General features: G+C 33.0%; 1 protein-coding gene and 1 pseudogene across 5 annotated transcripts; both read left to right on the top strand.

The window, feature by feature from the left end:
- Window positions 1-4,067: 4,067 nt before the first annotated feature.
- Window positions 4,068-6,612, top strand: LOC142611845 (uncharacterized; annotated as a pseudogene).
- Window positions 6,613-10,751: 4,139 nt separating this feature from the next.
- LOC142621960 (protein AGENET DOMAIN (AGD)-CONTAINING P1-like) lies at window positions 10,752-18,415 on the top strand. Of its 5 annotated transcripts, none has more exons than XR_012841849.1 (5): window positions 10,752-10,961; window positions 11,428-11,868; window positions 12,196-12,498; window positions 17,888-18,003; window positions 18,093-18,415. XR_012841849.1 is itself a non-coding variant. In XM_075795354.1 (5 exons), exons 2-5 carry the CDS (start codon window positions 11,467-11,469, stop codon window positions 17,893-17,895), a joined length of 774 nt encoding a protein of 257 aa, XP_075651469.1. In that variant the 5' UTR covers window positions 10,752-10,961; window positions 11,428-11,466; the 3' UTR covers window positions 17,896-18,415. The 5 variants fall into 5 exon arrangements, 4 of the variants coding, with proteins under 4 accessions (XP_075651469.1, XP_075651470.1, XP_075651468.1 ...); XM_075795354.1 differs by adding an exon at window positions 14,311-14,371 and having other exon boundaries at window positions 17,888-18,415; XM_075795355.1 differs by having other exon boundaries at window positions 17,888-18,415.
- The last annotated feature ends 5,343 nt before the right edge of the window (window positions 18,416-23,758 follow it).

Raw genomic sequence — 23,758 nt, forward strand, 5'->3', positions numbered from 1 at the left:
ATTTGCATAGAGAATAGCAGTACCATACATATATTAGATTACTGATTGTGCAATGTGTCAAGGAATTATCTAGGAGTTCCTTCCAAAATTAAAGAAGCATCTAAAATATGTGTTATTCTCAAGAAAAACATGATTAATTGAATTTAGTACGTACGCTTAATGATGTAGTTGACTATGATATTCTGGAAACACTTCCAATAAATTTGTTGTGTACGCTCAGAAGAAGATGATAATTGTTGAAAATGATCAACATTTCTTGAAAATTAGTTACTAACAGCAGCTTGGTTGATGGAAGGAAATTACACGAGTTTCGTGAACAAAGGTTGCTGAACATCGTTTGTAAATGTTTGTGCAGGGATCAGGTCCACAAGGTATTTTGGTTTTGTGAGTTTTACAAGTGATAGTCAAGTCTACTACACTTTTTCTCTAAACTATTATTCATAATAATATATATTATAAAATAAAATAATAAATAAACAAATGTTCCACTTTGTAACTATAATTACTATTCTATTATTCATTATAATGATGCAAATGTCTGTTATCTGAAATTCTATGGACATAAGTTTCCTTTTTTTGAAGGAGGATATGGATGTCGTTTAATTGAGTTAGAGGACACAGTTAAACAATGTTACAGGAAAGATGCAGCTATGCAGCAATGGCCTTGTCAAAGTAAGCCGAAGATGGCCCCCTAGACACATTTCATGTAAATCTGATTCTGAGCAATACTGGAGCAAATGAGTGGTAATCACTAATTGCAATACTAATGCATGGATATGCAGATTGATATCTTAACTTTACTTGTATTTGTTGATAATGAGAGGGGGATTTTGTTTTACAGATCTACAAGCTGATCAACAGTGCTATCTTGCAAGGATGACTTGAAGGGGTAGCTGAAATCTCCAAGTTGGGATTTTGTAAGGGCTTTTATAATGAAAATTGATCTGTTGTCTTGCATAGATGGCTTGGTAGGGGTGGCTCAAATCTCTGGGTTGGGACTTTTTAAGGCGCCTTTCAATGAAGAATGATCTGTAAAGTTCGAAGCAGTTGTCTTCCCAAGAGGTGTGATTGATTCATGATGTGTTAGTAGTGTATCTCAAGTATTTCTTGTATCTATCCATGAACTTATACACTTTCCAGTTTTCTGCATTTGTAATATATTGTGTTACAGGCTAATGCATATCATGAGTTGGGCGTTATTCTGATTTTTTGTTGGAGGTAGATTTGGCAGTGCTAGGCAGCAGGATCCGATTAGCCTTAAAAGCAATGCATCAATTAGATAGCCATTTGTAAAATTAATAAATCTAACTTAAACAAATTCCACAACTGCTGAAATGGTAGATTGTGATTGGTGCACAATAAAATTGATGTTAGTGGTGGTCTTAGTAAGTGCTACTTCACAAATCACAATTATATGATAAGTTGTGAAATTTGTTTGTTTCTGTAGCATTTGCTATGCAAAATTGGTTTTAGCTAAATTGAGGGGCAAAATGTGTAATTTAGTCAAAATCAAAATTTAACATACATAGTTCTGTGTATTTTTTTCATACCACTAAAAAATGTAATTTAGTCAAAAAGATGAATAAATAAGGGCTGGAGGAGGTAGGGAGAGAGTAGAGGTAATGGAAGAAGGTGTATGAACCTATTGTTTTTGATAAACATATAATAAAGTTGATGAAAAGTTGGATATGGAGGGAAAGAAATCGATGTACTTTTAAGGATGTGGAATGCACATTGACTCAGTTGCAAGCATCATTCATTAGCAATCTCTATGAGTGTCTTTTGTATTGGGTCTCATATATATTTTAACTCTGTTCAATTATTCGTAGAGTTGATTTACATGTAGATATTTTTTCAATTGTAATTATTAAGACTACCTCATGTATTTTTCCACGAAAAAGTCTCTTTTCAATAAAATTATTCTTGCCCATATAAAAAAGAGTTGGATATCCACCGAAATTAACAAAAGGAAGATCATTAAATTGAGCCTGTCTGGTAAGCCTATGTGCCATGCGATTCCTGCTTCTTTCCACATGAGCTATGTTACTGATGTTCAGTTGTGATTAGCTCTTTTGTATCCTTAATTATATGTTTGATTTTGGAGTAGTTTTCCTCTCATGAGTGAGTCACCTTCTAATGCCATATTTTTAAATTGGAACTTTTTTTTGCAGGACAAAGCATAAGTAATTGTCATGGCTTCAGACTCCTCTACTTCACTGACCATGTCACCTTCTAATGCTACCCATTTTCATTTCTAATCACCGGTGCCAATACCAGTTGCCTTCTATTCTCGAAAAATCGTGCCATTAACATTGACTTTCACAACTCTAGTTGGTGATGATTTCCATCTTGCATAACTCCTCTTTCAATGGTAGCTTCTTTGTTGCGGCTTCCTGCTATTCTTCCATGACATTTTCCGAACAACCTTTTCCTTCTTTTACCATAATCCAAGCTTCCTTCTCTAGATATTCCTATTGTTCCATATATCCCAGGCAGTCACAAAGAGTATCTTTCATTTCCTCTGCTATTCTAAGGAAGTCTTTATGGTTCTAGTGCTTGTTTTGGAATTTAATGTTGCTCAATTTTATAGATTTTCTTTAGTCGTTTACATCTCAGTACATGCCTCATATCCTTTTAATCTCTCAAACATATTTTGCACTATGTATCCTCCGTGAGCTTCCTTTTTGTCAAATTTACTTTGGTTGGTATGTTGTAAACGCATACTCCATCTAAATATTTTGATCTAATTTGATAGGCGGAGGCTCCATATGCGTTTTCATCGTGTATACTTGAACTTATGTGTACTTTTCATTATAAAAGGCTCCTCTCTTGTTCCCATGCCATATGAGTTTGTCTTCTGTCAGTCTTCCGCTTAGTGGGATTTTCTTATTTCCTCCACTTCAAAAGGCAATAAAATTTATTTATTGATCAAGGATTCTTCTAGGAGAGATTCCCTTAAATGTTGTGGGATTAGACAACCACCTATCCTTCCAGCTTATAATTTTGTCCTCTTCTATCACCTTTCATGCACCTCTAATGTTTTTCTATGGATAAGGAAAATGACGATTATGGCCTCCAAAAGAGACTTGTGTAGAAGGTAGTAGGATTGAATCAAAGTTATGAACACTGCAATGAATATCATTTCAATTTGGTCAAAGAATATACATTAATATTGATGTATCATTTTAGGATTACCTCTTGTTTCTTCCAGGAATTTTATTTTTATAATGCCACGTGGGCCAATTTCATTGGGTAATACTTGCAGTAGAGATTCAGTAAGTCTTTCTCTTAGTGAGATTTTTCATAAAAGGTAGTAAAAATTTCTCCAATAGTCTAGTGTCTCCCCCCCCCACCCCCCCTTAAAGGATTCTTATATGAGAGATTACCTTAAACGCCATGGGATTAGACAATCATTTATTCTTCAAAAGTCTAGTCTTATCCTCATTTTCTACCATCCAAAGCCCCCCTAATGCTTTACCATGCATAACAAAAATTATGATTATGACCTCAAAAAAGAACTCGTTTGAAAGATGGTAGGTTTGAATCAAAGTTTTGAACACTGATGATTATTTTGATTTGGTTAGAGGAATAAAATATTTTGTTACCCATTAATATGGATGTATTATTTTAGGATTATTGCTTATTCCAAGTTTTTTTTTACATGCCACATGACCCAATTTCATTGGGCAATACTTGCCTAATCAGCAAAAGACCAAAAATAGTATTAAAAAAAAAAGAGCTCAACGAAATTATCATTATCTCTACACTACGTGTTGGGCCTTGTTGACGCAAACGTAAAGCCACAAAAAACAAATGTGCCTTGAATCCACAAATAGAGTTACAAGAATACACACTAAAATATAAATACCATTAAAGTCTACTTGCTTAGTGCAATTAATGTAAGTATATGTGTTTAGCAAGCAAATATGAGTATACTATATATAGAGAAACAATGTAAGGACATTTTAGATTATTAAAAAAAAAAAAAACACTAAAAAAGTTGTTTTTTTAATAAATATAGATTATAGATTAATCACCAGGAACCTTTAAAAAAAAAAAAAAAAAAAAAGGGGTGCACACACTAGCACCTCTCGTTTTTCAAGTAAAAAAAAACAACTTTCTCTTTTATGTTTTATGTTCCTTTTCTCCTACTCGGAAAAGGAATAGAAACCTAACCGCCTCAATTTAAAAACAACGGCAAGAAAAAGGGTGAGATATATAAAGCAATTTTTTATATATATTAACTCACAATTACAAACACTAGCCCTACCTTTTAAATTTGAAGAAACACAAATCTTGATTTTCTAGCAAGCCATCATCAAAGCAGTGATCCAGAGAAGGAAGGAAGGTCAGTTTCTCTATTTCTATTGAGGCGACAATTTTGCTTCCCGTAATTGGATTTCATTCAGACTTTCATGTTTGATGTTCTATCTTCTACGTATGCGTTAGAAATCAAAGGTTTTTTTTTCTTTTTTTTTTTTTAAAAAAAAATTTGTGGTTGCGTATGATCTGTTTGTTTTGATTTATGTTTAATGTCATCTGATTGAGTACTTTTGTTGTATATTTGGTGGGGTTTAAGATTGTTCTCTGGATTTTCATATATTTAATCCTTTAGGTCATAGGATTTTATATCAGGGATCTTTTCTTGATCGCCAAGGAATTACTAATTCCCTGTGATTTCATTAGAAATAGTGTTTTGTTTTGGATGGTTGCTTTTCTCAAATGAAAATAAAATCTTATTTTTAGTATTCAGAATCATTCGTTAAACTTGTGTTTGGGAAGTAATAATTTTTTATTATACAAAGATTTTTGTCTGATTGTAACATTCAATTGTTGGTTCTTACAGGTTTTGTGAATTTGAGTTCTGTTTGAGCATATAGCAATCATGAGATTCTTAAAGGGGAGTAAGGTGGAGGTACTAAAGAATAAACAGCTGCCTCCAGGCGCGTGGCATTGTGCTAAGATTATCTCTGGTAATGGGCATACTTACAGTGTTATGTACGAAGGTTCTCTCGATATGAGAAGTGAGGAAGTTATAGAGAGAGTGCCAAGGAAGGATATTAGGCCTTGCCCTCCTCCCATGGAAACTATGGAGGACTGGACAGTTGGAGATGTTGCAGAAGTGTTTAATTTTGGTTCTTGGAGAACGGCTATGATTCTGAAGGTTTTAAGTGCGGATTATCATTTGGTTAGGCTATTGGGATCTTCAGAAAAGTTCAGAGTTCACAAATCTAACATCCGGGTGCGTCAAATTTGGCAAGATGACAAATGGGTTGTGATCAGAAAGGTAAGTTTCTACTTTGATCTTGTTTTTGGATGGTCGTTATTGTTAATTTGAAGGTATTCCTGAGTATACTTGAGTTTGAGTCCAATTTTGTCCTACTAATCTAGTGTTAATAGCCAGATGGCTAATTCTATGTGAGTGATAGGTAATGATTAGTTTATACTTCTAATTTAGAAGTTCAATTGCCTATCATAGCTGTCACTCTGTTTTTGGAAACAAGAGCCATAGAATCTGTTTATCTGTTTTCCTTTGTGTTGACTAATTTGATGTTGGCTTTTGTTCACAGGGTTCTCGGAATTGTGAGCTTGTGAAGTCCAAAAAACCTTCTAGCTTGAATTGTTATCAGATGACCCGAGTTTCCACAGCTCAATACAAGGAGAAAAATGCAGGCAGGAAATACATATTTAGCCACCCAAGACAATACTTGTTTGCAGGAATCTCATATTGTCTCATCTAGAACATTGAAGAGAGTGTCCCCTTATTGCTCCTCTCATACTGAAGCATATTCTAGAAAAATGAGGGCAATTGAGAATGAGGGTGAGTGTCAAAGAGTCATTTCAGAGTCTCCATCCCCCTTGCTGAAAAAGGTAGATGCTGTAGCTTACCCACGAGTAAATCTGGGTGAACAATACATGCATGCTTCCTTTAATAAACAAAAAACTCAATATTTTGAATTGGAAAGGGTAAATCAGAATGGTCCTATTTTGTGTTTTCATGGAAGAATCTCGGAACCTATTCATTGTGATAGTGATGCATCTTCTGTTGGTAGTTGTAGCGTTGTTACTAATGGTCCAAATAGGTCACGTGACATTTTAATGTGTTCTGCTCAAGATTCTGATACCCTTGGTAGTGATGCTGATTCCTGTTATGATTGCGGAGATGAGGAAGGAAAATGTTCCCTCTCTCCAGAAGATAATGTAGCAACAAGAATCCGTAGATTAGAGTTGCATGATTATTGCAGCACTCTAGAGGCTATATATGCTTCTGGGACCTTAAGTTGGGAACAAGAAGCTCAATTGACAAATCTTCGTGTTTCACTCAACATTTCAAATGATGAGCATTTGATGGAGATAAGGAATCTAAAATCAGCTGGATATGGCCTTCATCTTAGTTAACTTTTAATAAATGGATTTTTTTTTTGTTAGGGCGAGGGGGGATTAGAATAGGATCTGTAGTTTTCTTTAATGGCATCACATCATTGTAAGAAGCAGGAGGAATGGTTACATTTTGTAGTATTAGTCTTGAAGTTTCTATCTGGAAATTATGTACCAAATATTCTTATACAGGAATGAATATTTTCAGGCTCATTGCAATGCTCTTTTTCCTTCCTTTTTTTTTTTGTTTCTTGTTTATGTATTTCTTTTCAGGGATGCTCCATGATATGTAATTATATTCCATAAAAAATATTGAGTTTATTTTTAATCATTAGAAAGTTAGGCTGCCATATCATTTGAGAAAGTTCTTATGGACTTGTATATCTGCAGCTCTTCACTTTGAAAATAAGGAAATAAAAAAGAAATAGAAACAAAGGGTTTTGAAAAACTAAACTTCTTTATCTTGTGTTCTGGACATGGGGATGCCATGTTTCTCTCTCACCATGCGTGTCTATATTTTATAAAATATTATACCATTATGCCTGTTAGTTTTCATGCTGCTTGGCTGATTGACTAATTTTGTATTTATTAGAACATGGAAACTCTTCAGTTGTTAACTGGTTGACATGTGTTGAGGTCAAATCCTGGTTATTGAGATATTTCTGGATTATAGAAGTTGTGCTTATCTGTTCCCATCATTGTGTGTGTGTATATATATATATCATTTTGGTGAAGTTATAACATTAATTGATTTTTTGTGTATGCGAAGGAGTAAAAAAAATCTATCTTGTGCTCCTTTGTGTAAACATTTTGTTGAATTTATGGATTGTTTTTCACAGAATTTGAATGGCACTGGGCGTTCTGTTTTAAGAATGCTATTGATGAATCCCTGCTTTTTCCAGGGCTAAAATTGGAGGCTTTGCTTCTAAGGGTCTTAAGTTGATGCTGGCGTTTGCTGCATTTCTCTCCCTTAAACAATGGGGCAAGAACTGCATCCAATTTTTCTATATTGGACAATGCATGACCACCTAATGGTATAATTATGTTATTTGGTTCAGTGATATAGTTAATTTCAGGCCTGCTGGGATTAATGGACACATATTGTTCCAATGGAAAACCCAATCTCTGAAATAGTGGGATAGTATTTTTGATATGATGGTCTTCTTTTAAACTTTTAGTTTTAATAATGCACATTGTTCTAGTTTTCTTTTAAATTGTTTTTTTTCTTCATCAATATTGGTTCAAAGTAATCTTCTTCAACCCATTATGAGGTGACTCATAAAACCATCCGTGTGAATTTTTTAAATAAGTCACACGACTCATTAAAGACTATATAAGTAACATAGATGGTTTTGTCAACGGCTACATATTGGATTCGGAGGTAAAATTTTTCCTTTCTTTTATATTGCATATCTGTACCTTGCATAAAAGTTTGTCGTTTATATCTGTGGATAAGTTTCTTTCAATTTATCATGATTTCTGATTATTTCTTTAAGGTTGGAAAACATAATGGGATTCGAGGAATACCCCAAGTGGGTCCAGTAGCTGTCGTGGTGCTTGGGCACTGGTGTTCAACCCCGCCAGTTCCCCTCCCCCAATTTACGTATTAAAAACAAATAGATATTAAGCTACTCTTTGGTGATTTTATCATCCATGTTATCACTTAAGTAATGACTTGCTTTTGTAGAAGTCCTACTTTGTAAATGAAAATTACCCTTGCTCCCTTGCAATCTATATTAAAGAATTGTGACGGGGTTTTACTGGCTCCCTTCCATTACTCTACTTCCCACATCCTTTCCCTTCAAGGAATTTTCCCTTAAAAAAAGAAAAAAAAAAAAAGAAAGATAGCTAAACTAGAAACAAATGAAGTTTTTGTGTGTGTGTGTGTGTGTGTGTGTGTGTGTGTGTGTTAGTTTAGTTAAAAATTTGAGGAAACTAATGTGAATATTTTTACCATCCAAAAGCTCCTACCTTTTAGAAGAACTAGTCGTATACTCATGCATCCCCCAAACCCATTTTAAAATAATGTAATTATTTCTAATAATGTAGAATTAATGTTGTATAATATATAATTTGTAAGTTAAACTATTTATATTTGTTATTTGAAAGTGTTTTAAATTTGTGTAAGAGTTTTTTTTCTTCATGATGATGAAATATAATGCATTTTACATTAAGACATTATATATGACGAGATATTTTGTAATAACTTCATTATAATATAGTAAGACATGTATAAAAATACAACCCAATAAAAAAAAAAAAGAATGTATAATTTTCATTAGAATATGCAATGAATCTTTGATTATTTTATATGGAAGCTAATGTTATTTTTAATTTTTGGATAAATTAATGAGCATTACTAAAAATCTTGCTTCCATTTTATCACATAAGAACTATTAAACAAAGCTATAACTCTCAAATTATTAAAATACACACATACACACAAAGCTGTAACAATTTATAGTTTGATAATCACTAAACTTATATGCGAGAATCAACTATTACATATTCTCCCCAAGACAATAATATATATATATATATATATATATATATATATATATATATATTTTTTTTTTTTTTCCTTTAAATTTAACACAATTTAAACTATGTGAAAAATTGAGGAGCTAAATTTGTAGTAGATCGCAGTCAATCATTAATATAATAAAATCCCATAAAAATATAGCATAAAAGGAGTTTAAAAAAAAAAAAAGAATTAGTAAAATATTTGTCTTTCCTCTCTTAGTACATATTTAATTATCATTTCTAAAGTACTAGTCTTTTCTTTCCTAATACTCTTATGGTTGTTCTTTTCCTTTATATATCATTTTTATCTCACTACTCTCATTAGAATTAGTAAAAATCTACGACCTACAGTATACCTGACTTATCCAACTTTTGCCTTGCATGTGTTGTCCTCACCCTAAAGAGGAGAAGAACGGGAGCATGGTACCCATAATATGACTCTGTCTTATCTCATTGTCATCCCTACCTATAAAGACTAAATAGAGTCCACATAATTTAATAAAAATTCTTCAAAAATTTAAACCAGTGCCCATAGGCTATAGCCCAATATGACATCGACCAACTAATTAATAAACTGAAAATACAAATATAATATTTTTTTTTGAATAAAAGATAATATATATATATATATATATATATATATATATAAACAATTAATGTTGTGTGAGGGGTAAGATTTGAGTATAGAATAGAGCCCATTGGTCAAGTTTGAGGAGGGGGAAGGGCCCACCCACACATCAGTCTTGACCCAATATGTGGATGAGAATCCGGGGAGGAATCACGAAGAGGCTGACCTTCCAAGGAGCTCGAAGAGCGAGCATTCTTTGGGAATCGTTGGGCAAGTCATTTGCACCAGAAAATAGAATACCGAAAAAGACGGTAGCGATATGCAAATAAAGAAAAAGGGAAGTATTTAGACAAAGTAACTATCACCTCTGTATTCAATGCACTACACCAACTCAACTGACCATATTAATGGATGAATGATGTTTGAACAGTGTCTTCACAGCTTGCAGCATATTTTACCACTTCCAACAAAACCTTGATGGGACAAGCATCTAAAAGAATGTTAATGACTGTACAAGTGGAGGGCTAAAATACAATTCAACTGACTATATAAAGAAAGGAAGCCCCAAAAGAATGGGGAACGAAAAACTGAAAAGAAATACATGTATTGTACATCACTATCCTGTAATAAGACTTAAACAATTTATGAACATTTGCTCCTCAGCTTTAAGTCGAGGAAGTGTTAATCCCAAATTTCGTTCCACTTTCAAGAATCACTTAACTTTTTCTTCATTAATTTAAAAGTCAAACCATACTTGTGTACTAAAATTGATCTCGAAAGTCCATTCTATAACAAAATAATTGTATTGGGCCATCTAACCTAAATCCACTATTCTAAGTAGGCTTAGCTTGTTTGGAGTTGCTTACAAATGTCTACTTGCTTAGTGCAATTAATATAAGGTTATTAGATTATTTAAAAAGGGACATATGGGTCCGTTTGGATACAGCTGAAACTGAAAATTGAAAAATACTGCAGCAAAATATTTTTTTAATAAACAAAAAACACTGTTCATGCTTAAAATCACTGTTCATGGCTAATGAACAGTAAACAAAGCACATCCAAGAAAAAAAAAAGCTGAAACGCAGATGCTGGGCATTTCAGCCCTTCCCAAACGTATTCATTATAAACTGTTTTTCTTTTGATAAATTATAGATTATAGATTTATCACAAGGAATTTAAGAAGAAGAAGAAAAAAAAAACTTGGTGTGCACACTAAGCACCCCTCTTTTTTTTATTTTATTATTATTATTATTTTAAAAAAACACCTTTCCTTTTTATTTTCTCTCTTTCCTACTCGGAAAAGGAATTAGATGAAGCTAACCTAACCGCCTCAATTTAAAAACAACGGCAATAAAATGGGATTGATATATAAAACAATTTTGTACGTTTTCTCAATCACAAAACAAACCCATATCTTTCAAATTTGAAGTGATTTTTTTTTTTCAAGGAAGCCTTCAAAATCCAAAAGGCACTGATCGAGAAAGGAAGGAAGGTCAGTTTCTTGATCTATACTGGGGCGATAATTTTTCTATCCATAATTTCTTTCGTATTTTGAAGTTTAATGTTCTGTGTGTGCTTTGAGAAATCAAAGCTTTTGTTTTTCGTTTTAAATTTTGTGGTTGCATTTGATCTGTTTGTTATGATTTATATTCCATGTTATCTGATCGAGTACTTTTGTTGTATATTTGGTGGGTTTAAGATTATTCTGTGGTTTTTTTATGTTTAATTTGGTTTATTCTTTTAGGTCATAGGATTTGTTTTCAGGTGTCTTTTCTTGATCACCAAGTAATTACTAATCCCATTTGATTTCATTAGATACTGTCTTTTGTTTTGAATGGTTGCTTTTTTGTAATAATATATAGAACCTTATATGTAGTGTTCAGAATCATTGGATAGTAGTTTTTGATTATACAAAGATTTTTATCAGATTCTAACATTTAATTTATTGGTTCTTACAGGTTTTTGTGATTTTGAGTTCTGTGTTAGCATTAGCAATCATGAGATTCTTAAAGGGCTGTAAGGTGGAGGTACTAAAGAATAAACAGGTGCCTCCAGGGGAGTGGCATTGTGCTAAGATTATCTCTGGTAATGGGCACACTTACAGTGTTATGTACGAAGGTTCTCTTGAAATTACAGCCGAGGTAGTTGTGGAGAGAGTGCCAAGGAAGGCTATTAGGCCTTGCCCTCCTCCCATGGAAACTATGGACGATTGGGCAGTTGGAGATGTTGCAGAAGTGTTTAACGTTGGTTCTTGGAGAATGGCTATGATTCTGAAGGTTTTGGGTGGGGATTATCACTTGGTTAGGCTATTGGGATCTTCTGAGAAGTTCAAAGTTCACAAATCTAACATCCGGGTGCGTCAAGTTTGGCAAGATGACAAATGGGTTGTGATCAGAAAGGTAAGTTTCTACTTTCATCTTGTTTTTTAATCGTCATTATTGTTAATTTTAAGTTAAAATTTAGTGAGAATTTTTGAAGTGTCTTTCCTTTCTTTTACTTGGTTCCTGGGTTTATTTAAGTTTTAGTCTGATTTTTTCTTACTAAGCTGGTGTTAATAATCAGATGTCTAATTCTGTGTAATAGGCAATGAGTAGTTATACTTTTAAATTAGAAGTTCAATGCCTATAATGGCTGTCGTTTTGTCTTTGGGAATGAGAGCCAGGGAACCATTTTATTCCCAATCTTAACCTTTGCGTTGACTAATTTATGTTGGCTTTTGTTCACAGGGTCCTTCTAATTCTTTGCTTGTGAAGTCCAACGAACCATCTAGCTTGAACTTTCATCAGATGACCTCTGAGTTTCTGCCACATGATACGAGGAAAAAGATGCAGGCAGGAAATACTTGTCTAGCTGCTCAAGACAATACTTGTTTGCAGGAGGCTCATGTTGTCTCATCCAGAACATTGAAGAGAAAGTCCCCTTATTGCTCTACTCATACTGAAGCATATTCTGTAAAAATGAGAGGAATTGAGAAAGAGAGTGAGCGTCAAAGAGTCATTTCAGAGTCTACATCCTCCCTGCTGAAAAAGGTAGATGCTGTAGCTTACCCACAAGCAAATCTGGGTGAAAAATACACGCATGATTCCTTTAATAAACAAACAACTGGATATTTTGATTTGGAAAGGGTAAATCAGAATGGTTCTATTTTGGTTTTTCATGGAAGAATTTTGGAACCTATTCATTGTGATGGTGATGCATCTTTTGTTGGTAGTTGTAGTGTTGTTACTGATAGTTCAAATAGGTTGTCAGGTCACATTTTATCATGTCCTCCTCAAGATGCCAATACCCTTAACAGTGATGCAGATTCCTGTTATGATTGTAGAGATGGGGAAGGAAGAGGTGCCCTCTCTCTGAAAGATAATTTAGCAACAAGCATCGATAGATTAGAGTTGCATGATTATCGCAGCACTCTAGAGGCAATATATGCTTCTGGGCCCTTAAGTTGGGAGCAAGAAGCTCTATTGACAAATCTTCGTGTTTCATTCAATATTTCGAATGATGAACATTTGATGGAGATAAGAAACCTAAAATCAGCTGGGTATGGCCTTCATCTTAGTTAACTTGTTATCAAGGGATATTGTGTTGATTAGAATAGGATATTCTGTAGTTTGATGAAATCACATCTTTGTAAAAAGCAAGAAGAATGGTTACATATTGTAGTATTGGTTTTGGTTTTTCAATTTGGAAATTATGTACCAATTACTCTTATACAGGAATGAATATTCTTTGGCTCATTGCAGTGCTTTATTTCCCACTTTTTAATTTTATTTATTTATTTGTTCTCTGGGATGCTTTTATGATATGTAATTATATTCCAGCAAAAATCTTGAATTTCTTTTTCAATCATTTTAAAGTTTGGCTGCCATATTGTATGAGAAAGTTCTTATGGACTTCTCTATCTGCAGCTCCTGACTTTGAAAATAAGGAAAGAAAAAAAAGAAAAGAAAAGGAAACAAAGAGCTTTGAAAAGCTAAGGTTATGCTTGGTAACAGTTTTTGTTTTCTATTTTCAAAAACTTGTTTTTGGGAATATAAAAAAAAATTATTTTCTTGTATTATTGAAATAACAAGCATGTTTGGTTAGTTGAAATTAAAAAGATAGTTTTTTGAAGAAAAAAATAGAAAATACTAAAATATGTTATTAGCAGGATTTGAACTCTAATGCTAACTCATCAAATGAGACAGATTTATTAAATTAAATACGTTTTTTCATTGACTTTAAAAAAATTAGAAACTGAAAACAGCCTTTTGCATGTTTTCAGTTTCCTTCACAAATTGAGCTTTTGAAATTTTTTTTTTCAGTCCATTTTGGGTTGTTAAACAAGTTTTTTAGTCTCAAAAATAGAAAATATTTTTTGGAAACAGAAAATAAGGGGAAAAAATAGTTACCAAACATAACCTAAGCTTCTTTATCTTATGTTTTGGACATGGGGATGACATGTTTCTTTCTCACCATGCCTGTATGTTTGCATTAAATGTTAGACCATTATGCCTGTCTGTTATCATGCTGCTTGTCTGGTTTTTATGAGAACATGGAAGCTCTACATTTTTTTACTGGTTGACATGAGTGGAGTTTGAATCCTAGCTATTGAGATCTTTTTTATGGACTGTAGATGTTGAACTTATCTCTTCCCCTCAATGTGAATATTATTTGATTCTGGTGAAGTTATAACGTTAGTTGATTTGTTATGTAAGCGAAGGAGTAAAAGAAATATATCTTGTGCTCCTTTCTATGAAAATTTTGTTGGATTTTATTAGACTATGGCTCGATTTCCTCAGCATTTGAATGGCATTGGGAGTTCTGTTTTAAGAATGCTATTGATGAATCCCTGCTTTTTCTAGGGCCAAAATTGGTGGCTTGCATGCCTTGCTTCCAAAGGTCTAAAGATGATGCTGGGGTTTGGTGCGTTTCTCTTTGCTTAAACATTGGGGCAACTGCATCCAATTTGTTACATGAGAAATCACATGACCGCATAATGGTATCAACTATATCATCTGGACTTATCAAAAAAGAAAAAAAAAATCATTATATGATCTAGTTCAGTCCTATAGTTCATTTCAGGTCTGCTGGGAATTATGGACACATTGTGCCAATGCAAAACCTAATCTTTGACATAGCTGCAAGAAAAAAATTGATGCAGAGGGTCTTCTTATAAACTTCTAGTTCAAATAATGCACATTAGTAAAATTTTCTTTTATGTGTGTGTGTGTGTGTATTTATACAATAAGTATTTTCTTTTATATTGCATATCTATATCTTGTACAAAATTGTCTTTCATAACCCTGGATAAGTTTTTGTCAATTTTGATCAATTTCTGATTGTTTCTTCAACGTTGGAAAACATAATGAGTTATGAATTCCTAGTTTTGTGCCATATTCAATATTTAATAGATGTGAATGTACTCTTTAGTGATTTTAACATACATGTGATCACTTAAGTGATGACCTACTTTTGTAGCAATCCTACATTGTTAATGAATATGCCCCTTGCTCCCTTGTAATTTTATTAAAGAATTGCGACAGAATTTCAGTGGCTCCGTTCTAATACACTACTTCCCAATTCCTTTCCCTTCTAGGAACTTTCCCCCTTTGTACTTCATTGTCGTATTACTGTTTATCACTAGTAACACATGGCCTCTTTCGCTCTGTAATTTAGGCTCAGTTACTTCCTTTTTTTTCCAAAAAATTAGGCTCAACAACTTTACTAATGGTCCACAATGAGCACATGCATATAGAATAGCAGTACCATACATATATTAGACTACTTATTCAGCTGACAAGACAAGGACTTATCTAGGATTACCTTCCCATTTTTTCCCTTAAAAAAAGCATCTAATGTATGTGTGATTCTTAAGAAAATCATAATTAATTGATCTTATGAGTCATATAATCACTAGTTATGACTTTTAAATTGTAATGCTTAGTGATGTTTTGATTGTAATTCTGGAAAAACTACGAAGAACAGTGTACCATCAGAAGGTGATAATAGTTGTAAAGGATCAACATTTCTCGAAAACTTCTTGTTGATAACGGCCTGGTTCAAAAGAAAGAATCGGAGGAAGGAATTGAGTGCGGAACAAAGGTTACAGAATTTAGGTTGTAGTGTTTGTGCTGAGATCAGGCCCACAAGGTATTTTGGTTTTTGACTTTTATAAGCGACAGTCAAGTCAACTACCCGGCCCACAAGGTATTTTGGCTCTTGACTTTTATAAGCAACAGTAAAGTCAATTACCCTTTCAACTACAGTTTTTCCCTACAAAATTATTCATAATATATGTTATATATATATATATATATATTATAAAAGTAATTAATAAATAAAAAATGTTCCACTTTCTAACTATAATGACTATACTATATGAAAAAAAAAAATAACTATACTATTATTCATTATAATGTTGTAAATGTCTGTTATCCCATTTCTGTGAACATAAGTTATTTGAGGGAAGATATGGATGTGGATAGGACTATTTCTTTGTGATATTTATTTTTATTTTTGATTTATTGTTGCTTCCCTTTTTCAGCTTTGATATTGATCAGAGTGTTCATCATATTATGTTATCATATTATGTTTTTGTTTTTAATTGAAGCAACTGCGATTTCTTTTCTTCAGTTGGATGCACTTTGCAATCAATGAGTCTGATATGTGGATTTTGGACATGATGTCATTTCCATCTACAACCTTCAGTTGGTTTTTAGGTCAAGCTTTTTCTAGTTCTTCTATCAGCTCTACAATGGGGATCTGAAGTGGGTTTTGGGTGAATATTTGATTGATTTTTACAGTATATGGTGGATTTTGTGAATGTCTGGTCTTATAAGTAAACTTTCTTTGAGTGCTCAAGTTAGTTAAAGTTAGTTCATTGAAGTAACAGATTTTCATAAGGATTATATTCCACTACTTCTCGGTCAAACAATTTTACCTTTAACCCTAGCAGTTGCAATGATTCAAGGATTTATGGATCATATGATGACACATATTTTCATGTCAGATAGGGTGGTGTATCTTTAGAACAATGCCATTGATGAGTATGATAAGCCTGGAATTTTATATGACTGCTTTTGTTTTTGAATTAGGCATTTCATCTACAATATGATGAATACTAGATCTTTTATTCATTGTTGTTTCCTTTGATTTCAGGAGTCCTGTATCTTAATGCCTGCAAATGCTTTACACTTATCAGAATGGTTCTTAGGACTTGCTCTTCCAGGTACTTAATGCTGCCCTTCTTGCATTGATGTTACCAAATAAAAAACACTACATGAACTGAGTTTTTCAGACAGGTTTGTGAATGTCCCAAGTTAGTTGTAGATTTACTGTCTTGTGATTGATGGACCATTGTAAATGGTGGCCTGAAAATTGAATTTGCACTATCTCTCAGGCTTGAGTTCACATTGGTCCTAGAATAAAATTGAGTTAAGAAATTTGCAAAGGGATGCTAATGAACTCTAGTTCAAGTGCCACCAAATCCCCCTTGAAAGAGCACGTTGGAGGAAGAGGTCTTGGGTTCAAGACCCACCTGTGTGTGTAATTACCAATAACAAAGAAATAAGCCATGCAAAAAGATGTTTGAATGAAATTTGATTACCTAATGGAGCGGTGGGTTGATTATGATGCTGAAGAATTTTCAAGTCTGACATTGAAATTCCTTAGGATGTTTAAATGATGAGTATATCTTATGGTGTTAGGAATGCTATAAGCATACGGATAATAATTGTTCTATGGGGATTTAGTTAGTTAGTTACAATTCCAAGCATGTTAATCACATTTAACACATGTTGGAATTATTAATGCACATGGAGAATAATAGGACCGTCAGGATAAGGCCATGTGAGCCAATAGAATAGTTTTATGGTTTTATAAATACCTACTTGTAATCACATTTCCATCATTGAAGAATAAACCAACTCATTACTTAGTGCATTAGTGCCTCTCTCTTAATCTCTTTCTTTCTCTATGGAGGGTGACTACCTCAAATTAAGTTAATTTCCCTACAATTCCCATCAATTCTCCTATAATTCCTATTAATCTCCATTAGGAACCACTGGGTCCTAACATATGGATGGTGAATTTCTTGAAATTTGAGTATTCAGTCAATTTTGAGTCCTGATGTCAATCTAATGCTCATAGTACTAAATCATGTACCTTTATTAAAATCCAAGTGGTTTTATTGACCTGAAGGGGGCATAGTTACACAAAGTTTATACAGGAAAGATGCGGGGATGGAATCAATTGCATCTCTAGCCTTATCAAAGTAAACTGAAGAGGACCCCTTAGACACATTTCTTGTTAAGCTGATCTATTCTGGAGACAAATGAGTGGAAATCCCTAATTGCAATACTAGATTACTAAGACATGGATATGTAGATTGATATCTTAACTTGTATTAGTTGATAATAGGAATGTGATTTTGTTTTACAGATCTATGAGCTGATCAACAGTGTTGTCCTGGGGCCTTTTTAATGAAGATTAATCTAAAAAGTTCCAAGCATCTGAGCCTGTTCCCAAGAGAGGGTGCATGAGTGACTCATGATGTGGTAGCAGCGTATCTAAATATTTTCCTGTATCTATCCATGATCTATACACTTTCTCTTGATTTCTGTTTTTGTAATGTATTTTGTGACAGGCTAATGCTGTTATATAATTCTTCTGAATTCTCACATGATCGAGGGAAAGAAGAAAATGAAGGCAGTGATGATTTTTTTTTTTTAATAGTTTGTTTGTGAGCCATGCTTCGAACCAACATTGCAGATTCGTGCCTTTTTTACATCAAAAGGTGGGAAAAGAACCAGAGTGCTTAGCCTTCTCAACAAAATACAACGTTGAGTTGCAGAATGTTGGAGATGCACTGCTGGTTAGTTCTCATGACTTGGGCTTTTTACTCTTTGTTCTTCTTTTGTTAGTGCTAGAATTTGGCAATTATATGCCTTAAAGGTAACACACCAATTAAATAGCCATTTGAAAAAGAGTAATGCGAAAAATATCACAAATTTTACTACATAGGATTTACAAAATGATATGTTAACTTTTAAATGCTACACAAAAAAGTAATTAAGAAATTTATATTGTCTTTGTTTATATAACATCAAGCATATTCATTGTCACGTTAATTTGAGTGCAAAACTAGTTTCAGCTTAAAGGCATAAAATGTTTAATGCAATTTAGTCAAAATCAAAATTGAATTTGACCCCAAAAATGTATAGTAAAAAGTGTGATTTAACCCAAAAAATGGAGAAATTTCAGCCAAAAAAAAAAAGAAAAAGAAAAAAGAATTGAGCCAAACATATTAAAGCTTTTGACAATTTTAGAGAATTTATGGTGTCATTTTGAAGGTTTTATTTGTCATTATAAAAGGTTTTTTTTTTTTTTTTTTTTTTTTTTTTTTTGTGGGGGGGGGGGGGGGAGCGTGGTGTGGGGGTATTTATTCATGTGAGGGTGTTTTGGTTAATTTAGAAATTTTAAGTATTTTTTTTTCAATAATTAATTTTGATGTTTTTTGTATTCTATTTATTTGAGAGAGAGAGAGAGAGAGATCAAAGGTAGGATGTGTATGGATGGAGTAGGAGGGTTTTCAACCCAACTCAATCTTATTGGGTTGAGAGATTCTCATTTCTTAACCCAATAAAATCATCATAATTCCTATAACATGCAAAATTACCAAATTCATTGAAATGATTATCATAATACCAAATAAATCAAACTAAAAAATAAAGTATTAGAATACACAGAACATGTTTGGCATACTAAATGGAGATTACAACATGAATGTTAATTTTTATTACTGAGAATTTTTATTATTGAAAATAAAATGTGTTATAATAGAATAGAATTAAACCTGTTCATAGGCTTGATTCTAAGTTGTAACATTAGAATAAAACTTTTTTTATATGAAAATTAGAATAAACTTAAGATCTATAATTAGGAAATATATTACTTATACAATTATATATATTTTAAAAATATTGTTTAAAAAAATTGAGAGAGAATTGTTTTTTTTAATATAATTTATATTTTTATAATTTTATATGTATATGGAAATTTTGTATATTTGGAAATATATTAATTTTAGAAATTATTACATGAATAGTGTGGCGGGCAAAAAGTAGAGAAGAAAAATTAAGCAAGTGTTGATCGTATTACTGTTTGCTCACACAATTAATTTTGTAGAGGTGAAATGCAAGGTCAACCTATAAGTACCCATTAAGCAACAAGAGTTGATAGTCAGATTAGTTTCTAGTGTAAAATGAATATATTCTATTGGAAAGAGCCTTTGAATGGCTAAGTATTCATCCTCGGGTTTGAGTTCGAGGAAGATGCCACAATTGATTCGTTTTTCTCTCTCTTTTCTCCCCCAAAGAATCCCCCCTTGATCCAGGTGCTTCTTGGCTTTATATAGTCAGCCAAAAATGCATCTAGACTTTACATTTAGAGGGTTAGGATCAGACTTGCTTGATACTTGTCCCCCATGAAGGCCTTGCTAGAAGGTTTTACATCAAGGTGTGAGCTATGATAGCACTATTCATGGTGAGTAATTCTTAGGTACTCCCGGAGCACGGAGAATGGTACTCCCTCCTCTCACATTCATGGTGGGGTCCGCTCATTAAATTCATGATGGGGTCCACCATGAATGTGAGAGGAGGGAGCACCATTTCACTATACTCCGGGACTACCTAAGAATTTTCCATTCATGGTCATTTCCTCATTAATATAGCTAGCTAAGTGGTTGCAATGCATTCAATGTGGAGAGGTTGGCTGCTTTTTCCTTCCTTTTTCTTCTCTTCCTTGTTCAGTGCCAAGTCACCATTTTTCTCCCTCGGGTTGCGTCGTGCTCCCTTTGCCCCCGACTTTTGACTCCTCGAGGTTAGGTAGTAATCCTTGGTGTCCTCATCAAATATAGTAGTTCAGCCTCTTCACAGGTTAGTTAATTACTTTCCAAGGGCATGCCGCTAGTATTCCACAAAGTTCACCTCCTTGGGAGTGCCCTTACCCATCCTATCAGTCGTTTTGGGATACTTGTCTCCCCCACAAATAGTTATTACAAAATTTTTAGAAAATCTATTCATAGCTATTACAATCTTAAATAATAGCTATTTATAAGGAATGATGTTTCCTAAAATAAAAATATAACCAAACTACCGAATAGTTAAGCCATAGATATATCTATTATATTATAGTATCTATTACTATCTATCAAACATTCTCTTGTATATATCTTAATCAAGTTGGATTAGATGGATTGAAAGAACTATTAAATCGAACCTAACCCCTTTGAAGGCTTACAAAAATTCTAATCCACTAATCCATGAAAAAGCCCTAGGCTTTGGGTTGGGTTGGTTTAGTTTTGTTGAGTTGGTAGGTTAGATACACACCCCTACATAAGGGGCATAGCATTTTCAGTTCTAAAGAGAGTATTTTCCAGGTCAATAGAAAATGATTTCGGTTGGACTTAGTTTTTTTGCCACCCTAAACACTTGAAAAAGAACTAAACATTTTTCAAAAGATGTTTTATGCTGAAACAAACAGAAACTTAGTGACCATTTGGTAGGATTTTTTCTTTGTTGAGATAAAAGTGCTTTATTTTGGATAGAAATACTAATAGTGTTTCATAACAAAGGACAAATAATTTTTCATGAAAATATGACGAGCAGAGATAATAACCCCGAAGTAGTGACAAGAGGATGGGTTTTGCTCAAGCCACCCTATCTTGAATGTGTATATATATTTTTATTTAATATTTTTGTAAATTATTTGTATTTACAATTTAATATTTTTCTACATATCCTATTATACGATTATTATTGTGTATATATTCTATTATCACTCCAAAAATATTATCTCTCTCTCTCTCTCTCTCTCTCTCTCTCTCTCATATTAATGATAGCAAGAAGAAAGTATCTTATGAGACCTATGTCTTAATGACATGTGGATCCCACATGCGTGGGCCCACATTTCATTGAGACATGTCTCATGAGACTGTTTCATACAAGAATATTCCGATAGTAACCTACCCCTTTTTTAGCCTTACAGTAGTTTTCCCCTCTCCCAAGAAAGGATAAGGTACGGACAGGACACCCTTAATCCAACCCTTGTATTTAAAATGACAGCTTTTATTTCAATGGGCATGCATATGTAAATTTTGGAATGCAAATCTAGGCTCTAGAAAGTGAGAAAATATATTATGTTTCATGAGATACCACCTCAAGTGGGGAAAATTATTGTATAAGACCGTTTCATGAGATACTTTTTTTCTAGAGTGGACGGTAAATATGGTAAGCAATTGGCTCAAAACTTTTACCCGATTAAATATTCCTTTCCTGGTTATTTTGTACCTTTGTGCTCAAATCTTATATGGAGTCTAATAATAATTTCAGATCTATTTCTTTATATTTTGAATTGTGATTTTGTTAAACACCTGAACACGTGCTCTATTTGGTTGCCCAGGAATTGTAGGAAATGATAAGCTAGAATATTTTAATTTCACTTTTAAAATTTTTGAGCTAGTCTTAGAATTTTTAGATTTTCTTAAATCTTAGGCACAGCTCTGTATGAATGAGGGGTGTAAGAAAAACAGAAATCAAAATTCCAACTACCAAGTTATGAATATTTGAGCTCGTGTAAAAAAAAATTGGGAACTTAAATACCACATTATGAATCTTTGAAGTGGAGGAAGTGTGGGAATGTATCACAGTTTTTCAGTGTGCTAATATTTTGGGAGTATTTAATTGAATGATGGTTCAAATTTGGAATATTAGGTATAGGGTGTAGGAAAAATACAGGTTTGTATCTCATACAAAACATATGTAGCGAAAAATTAACAGATCTACTTCATTCACAATTGATAACATTTACTACGTAAGTTTCAAAATTTAAGAATAAGAGAGTGTACCTTGGTGCGGTGAATTTTAAAATCAAAGATCAGAAGCACTTGGGAACACTTTTAATCTTCACTCCAATTCCACAAACGCCCAAGAAGTGTGGTCTTTCAATCAGTTTTCCAATAGAGAATTAGAGAGAGTGGTTTACACTCACACACACCATTTCACAAGAGTGTTGTTTTCTCTTAATAAAAATTCTGTATGTTTTTCCCTTTATATCTAACTGATTATCTAATTGGGCTGGCCTTTTAGGCCTTTTCAATTGGGCTTAAGTGTATGGCTTGGAGTGGGACTAAAAGGGACCGATAAGACACTAGCTCCAATGAGCCTTAGATTTTTCTGTCAACTCTTGACAAGTTCAAAGTTACTATTAACTATATTTAATACCACTATATTAATATAGTTGCACTTTAGGCCTTATTTATAAATTATATTCCAAAACTTTATTGTACATGCAACCCCTTCATAAAATATACGTAGTAATATAAAGTTATGAATATAGACTACCACTTTGAAGATTATTACATCTTAATTCCTTGAGTACCCGGTTTAATCCTTTAAGTTATTCATCATATATTTAAGAAATCCAATTCCATAAATATATATTTTAGTAACTCCTTACTAACGTGGTTAAGTCTATCACTCTGAATAACCAAAACCATTAAACTTATCTCAAGGGAAAATTTTGTATCTTCGTTAAGAGACTATGAATTCCATCTTGAAAATATATGTTCCATCAACACTAAATGTGGTTGCCCAACATACTGAGGTTTTGATCGTATCTTTAGACTTCACTCCTGATATATTAAAGTAACCTACACTTCATGATCAGGTCTATTATTCTCTTAGGATTAAGAGTTCATGTAAATAAAAGTCGTGAGTTTATTATACATTTGACAGTCGTTAGGAGAATAATAAATCTCGCAATGGTCCAGTTCAATATGTCTTAATTTTTAAAACATATCAACATACCAACTAAAAATCTTCATTTCCATGATCAAGACAAATCATCTTAGTTTATATGTTATAGTCTTCGCAGATGAAATGCCCAATTTCATCACCGACTACGAATTAAAATTCTGAGTTTACAAAGAACTTGCGATTTATATCTTCTGTGACTAAATCTCATACTATGCATTTCATGGACTATATGATAATGTCCCAATATTCATGTTACCATTATTTTTAGATAATAATAAAAACATTTATTAATCACAACATTAAGTCATATATAATGTCATTCATAGCATCATACAATAGGATTTAAGGGCACACATCTTAATATCGGGATAGTCTAGAAAATGAAAAAGAAATTTCGGAATCTTGAACCTTGGATTCTTCATTAGTGGAAAACATTTTGGTAATTTTGGTATTGGTGAAGTTGTGGAAAAGATGACATCCTCTTGGTTTATAAGAT

This window comes from Castanea sativa, chromosome 1 (assembly GCF_040712315.1).
Source record: "Castanea sativa cultivar Marrone di Chiusa Pesio chromosome 1, ASM4071231v1".
Classification (NCBI taxonomy): domain Eukaryota; kingdom Viridiplantae; phylum Streptophyta; class Magnoliopsida; order Fagales; family Fagaceae; genus Castanea; species Castanea sativa.

What these genes read in the sequence shown, in the direction of transcription:
- LOC142621960 (XM_075795352.1), top strand. Translation starts at nt 11,467, where the DNA reads ATGAGATTCTTAAAGGGCTGTAAGGTGGAGGTACTAAAGAATAAACAG. An exon ending in AATGGGTTGTGATCAGAAAG is followed by an intron (nt 11,869 to 12,195) that starts GTAAGTTTCTAC and finishes TTTTGTTCACAG; the next exon opens with GGTCCTTCTAATTCTTTGCT.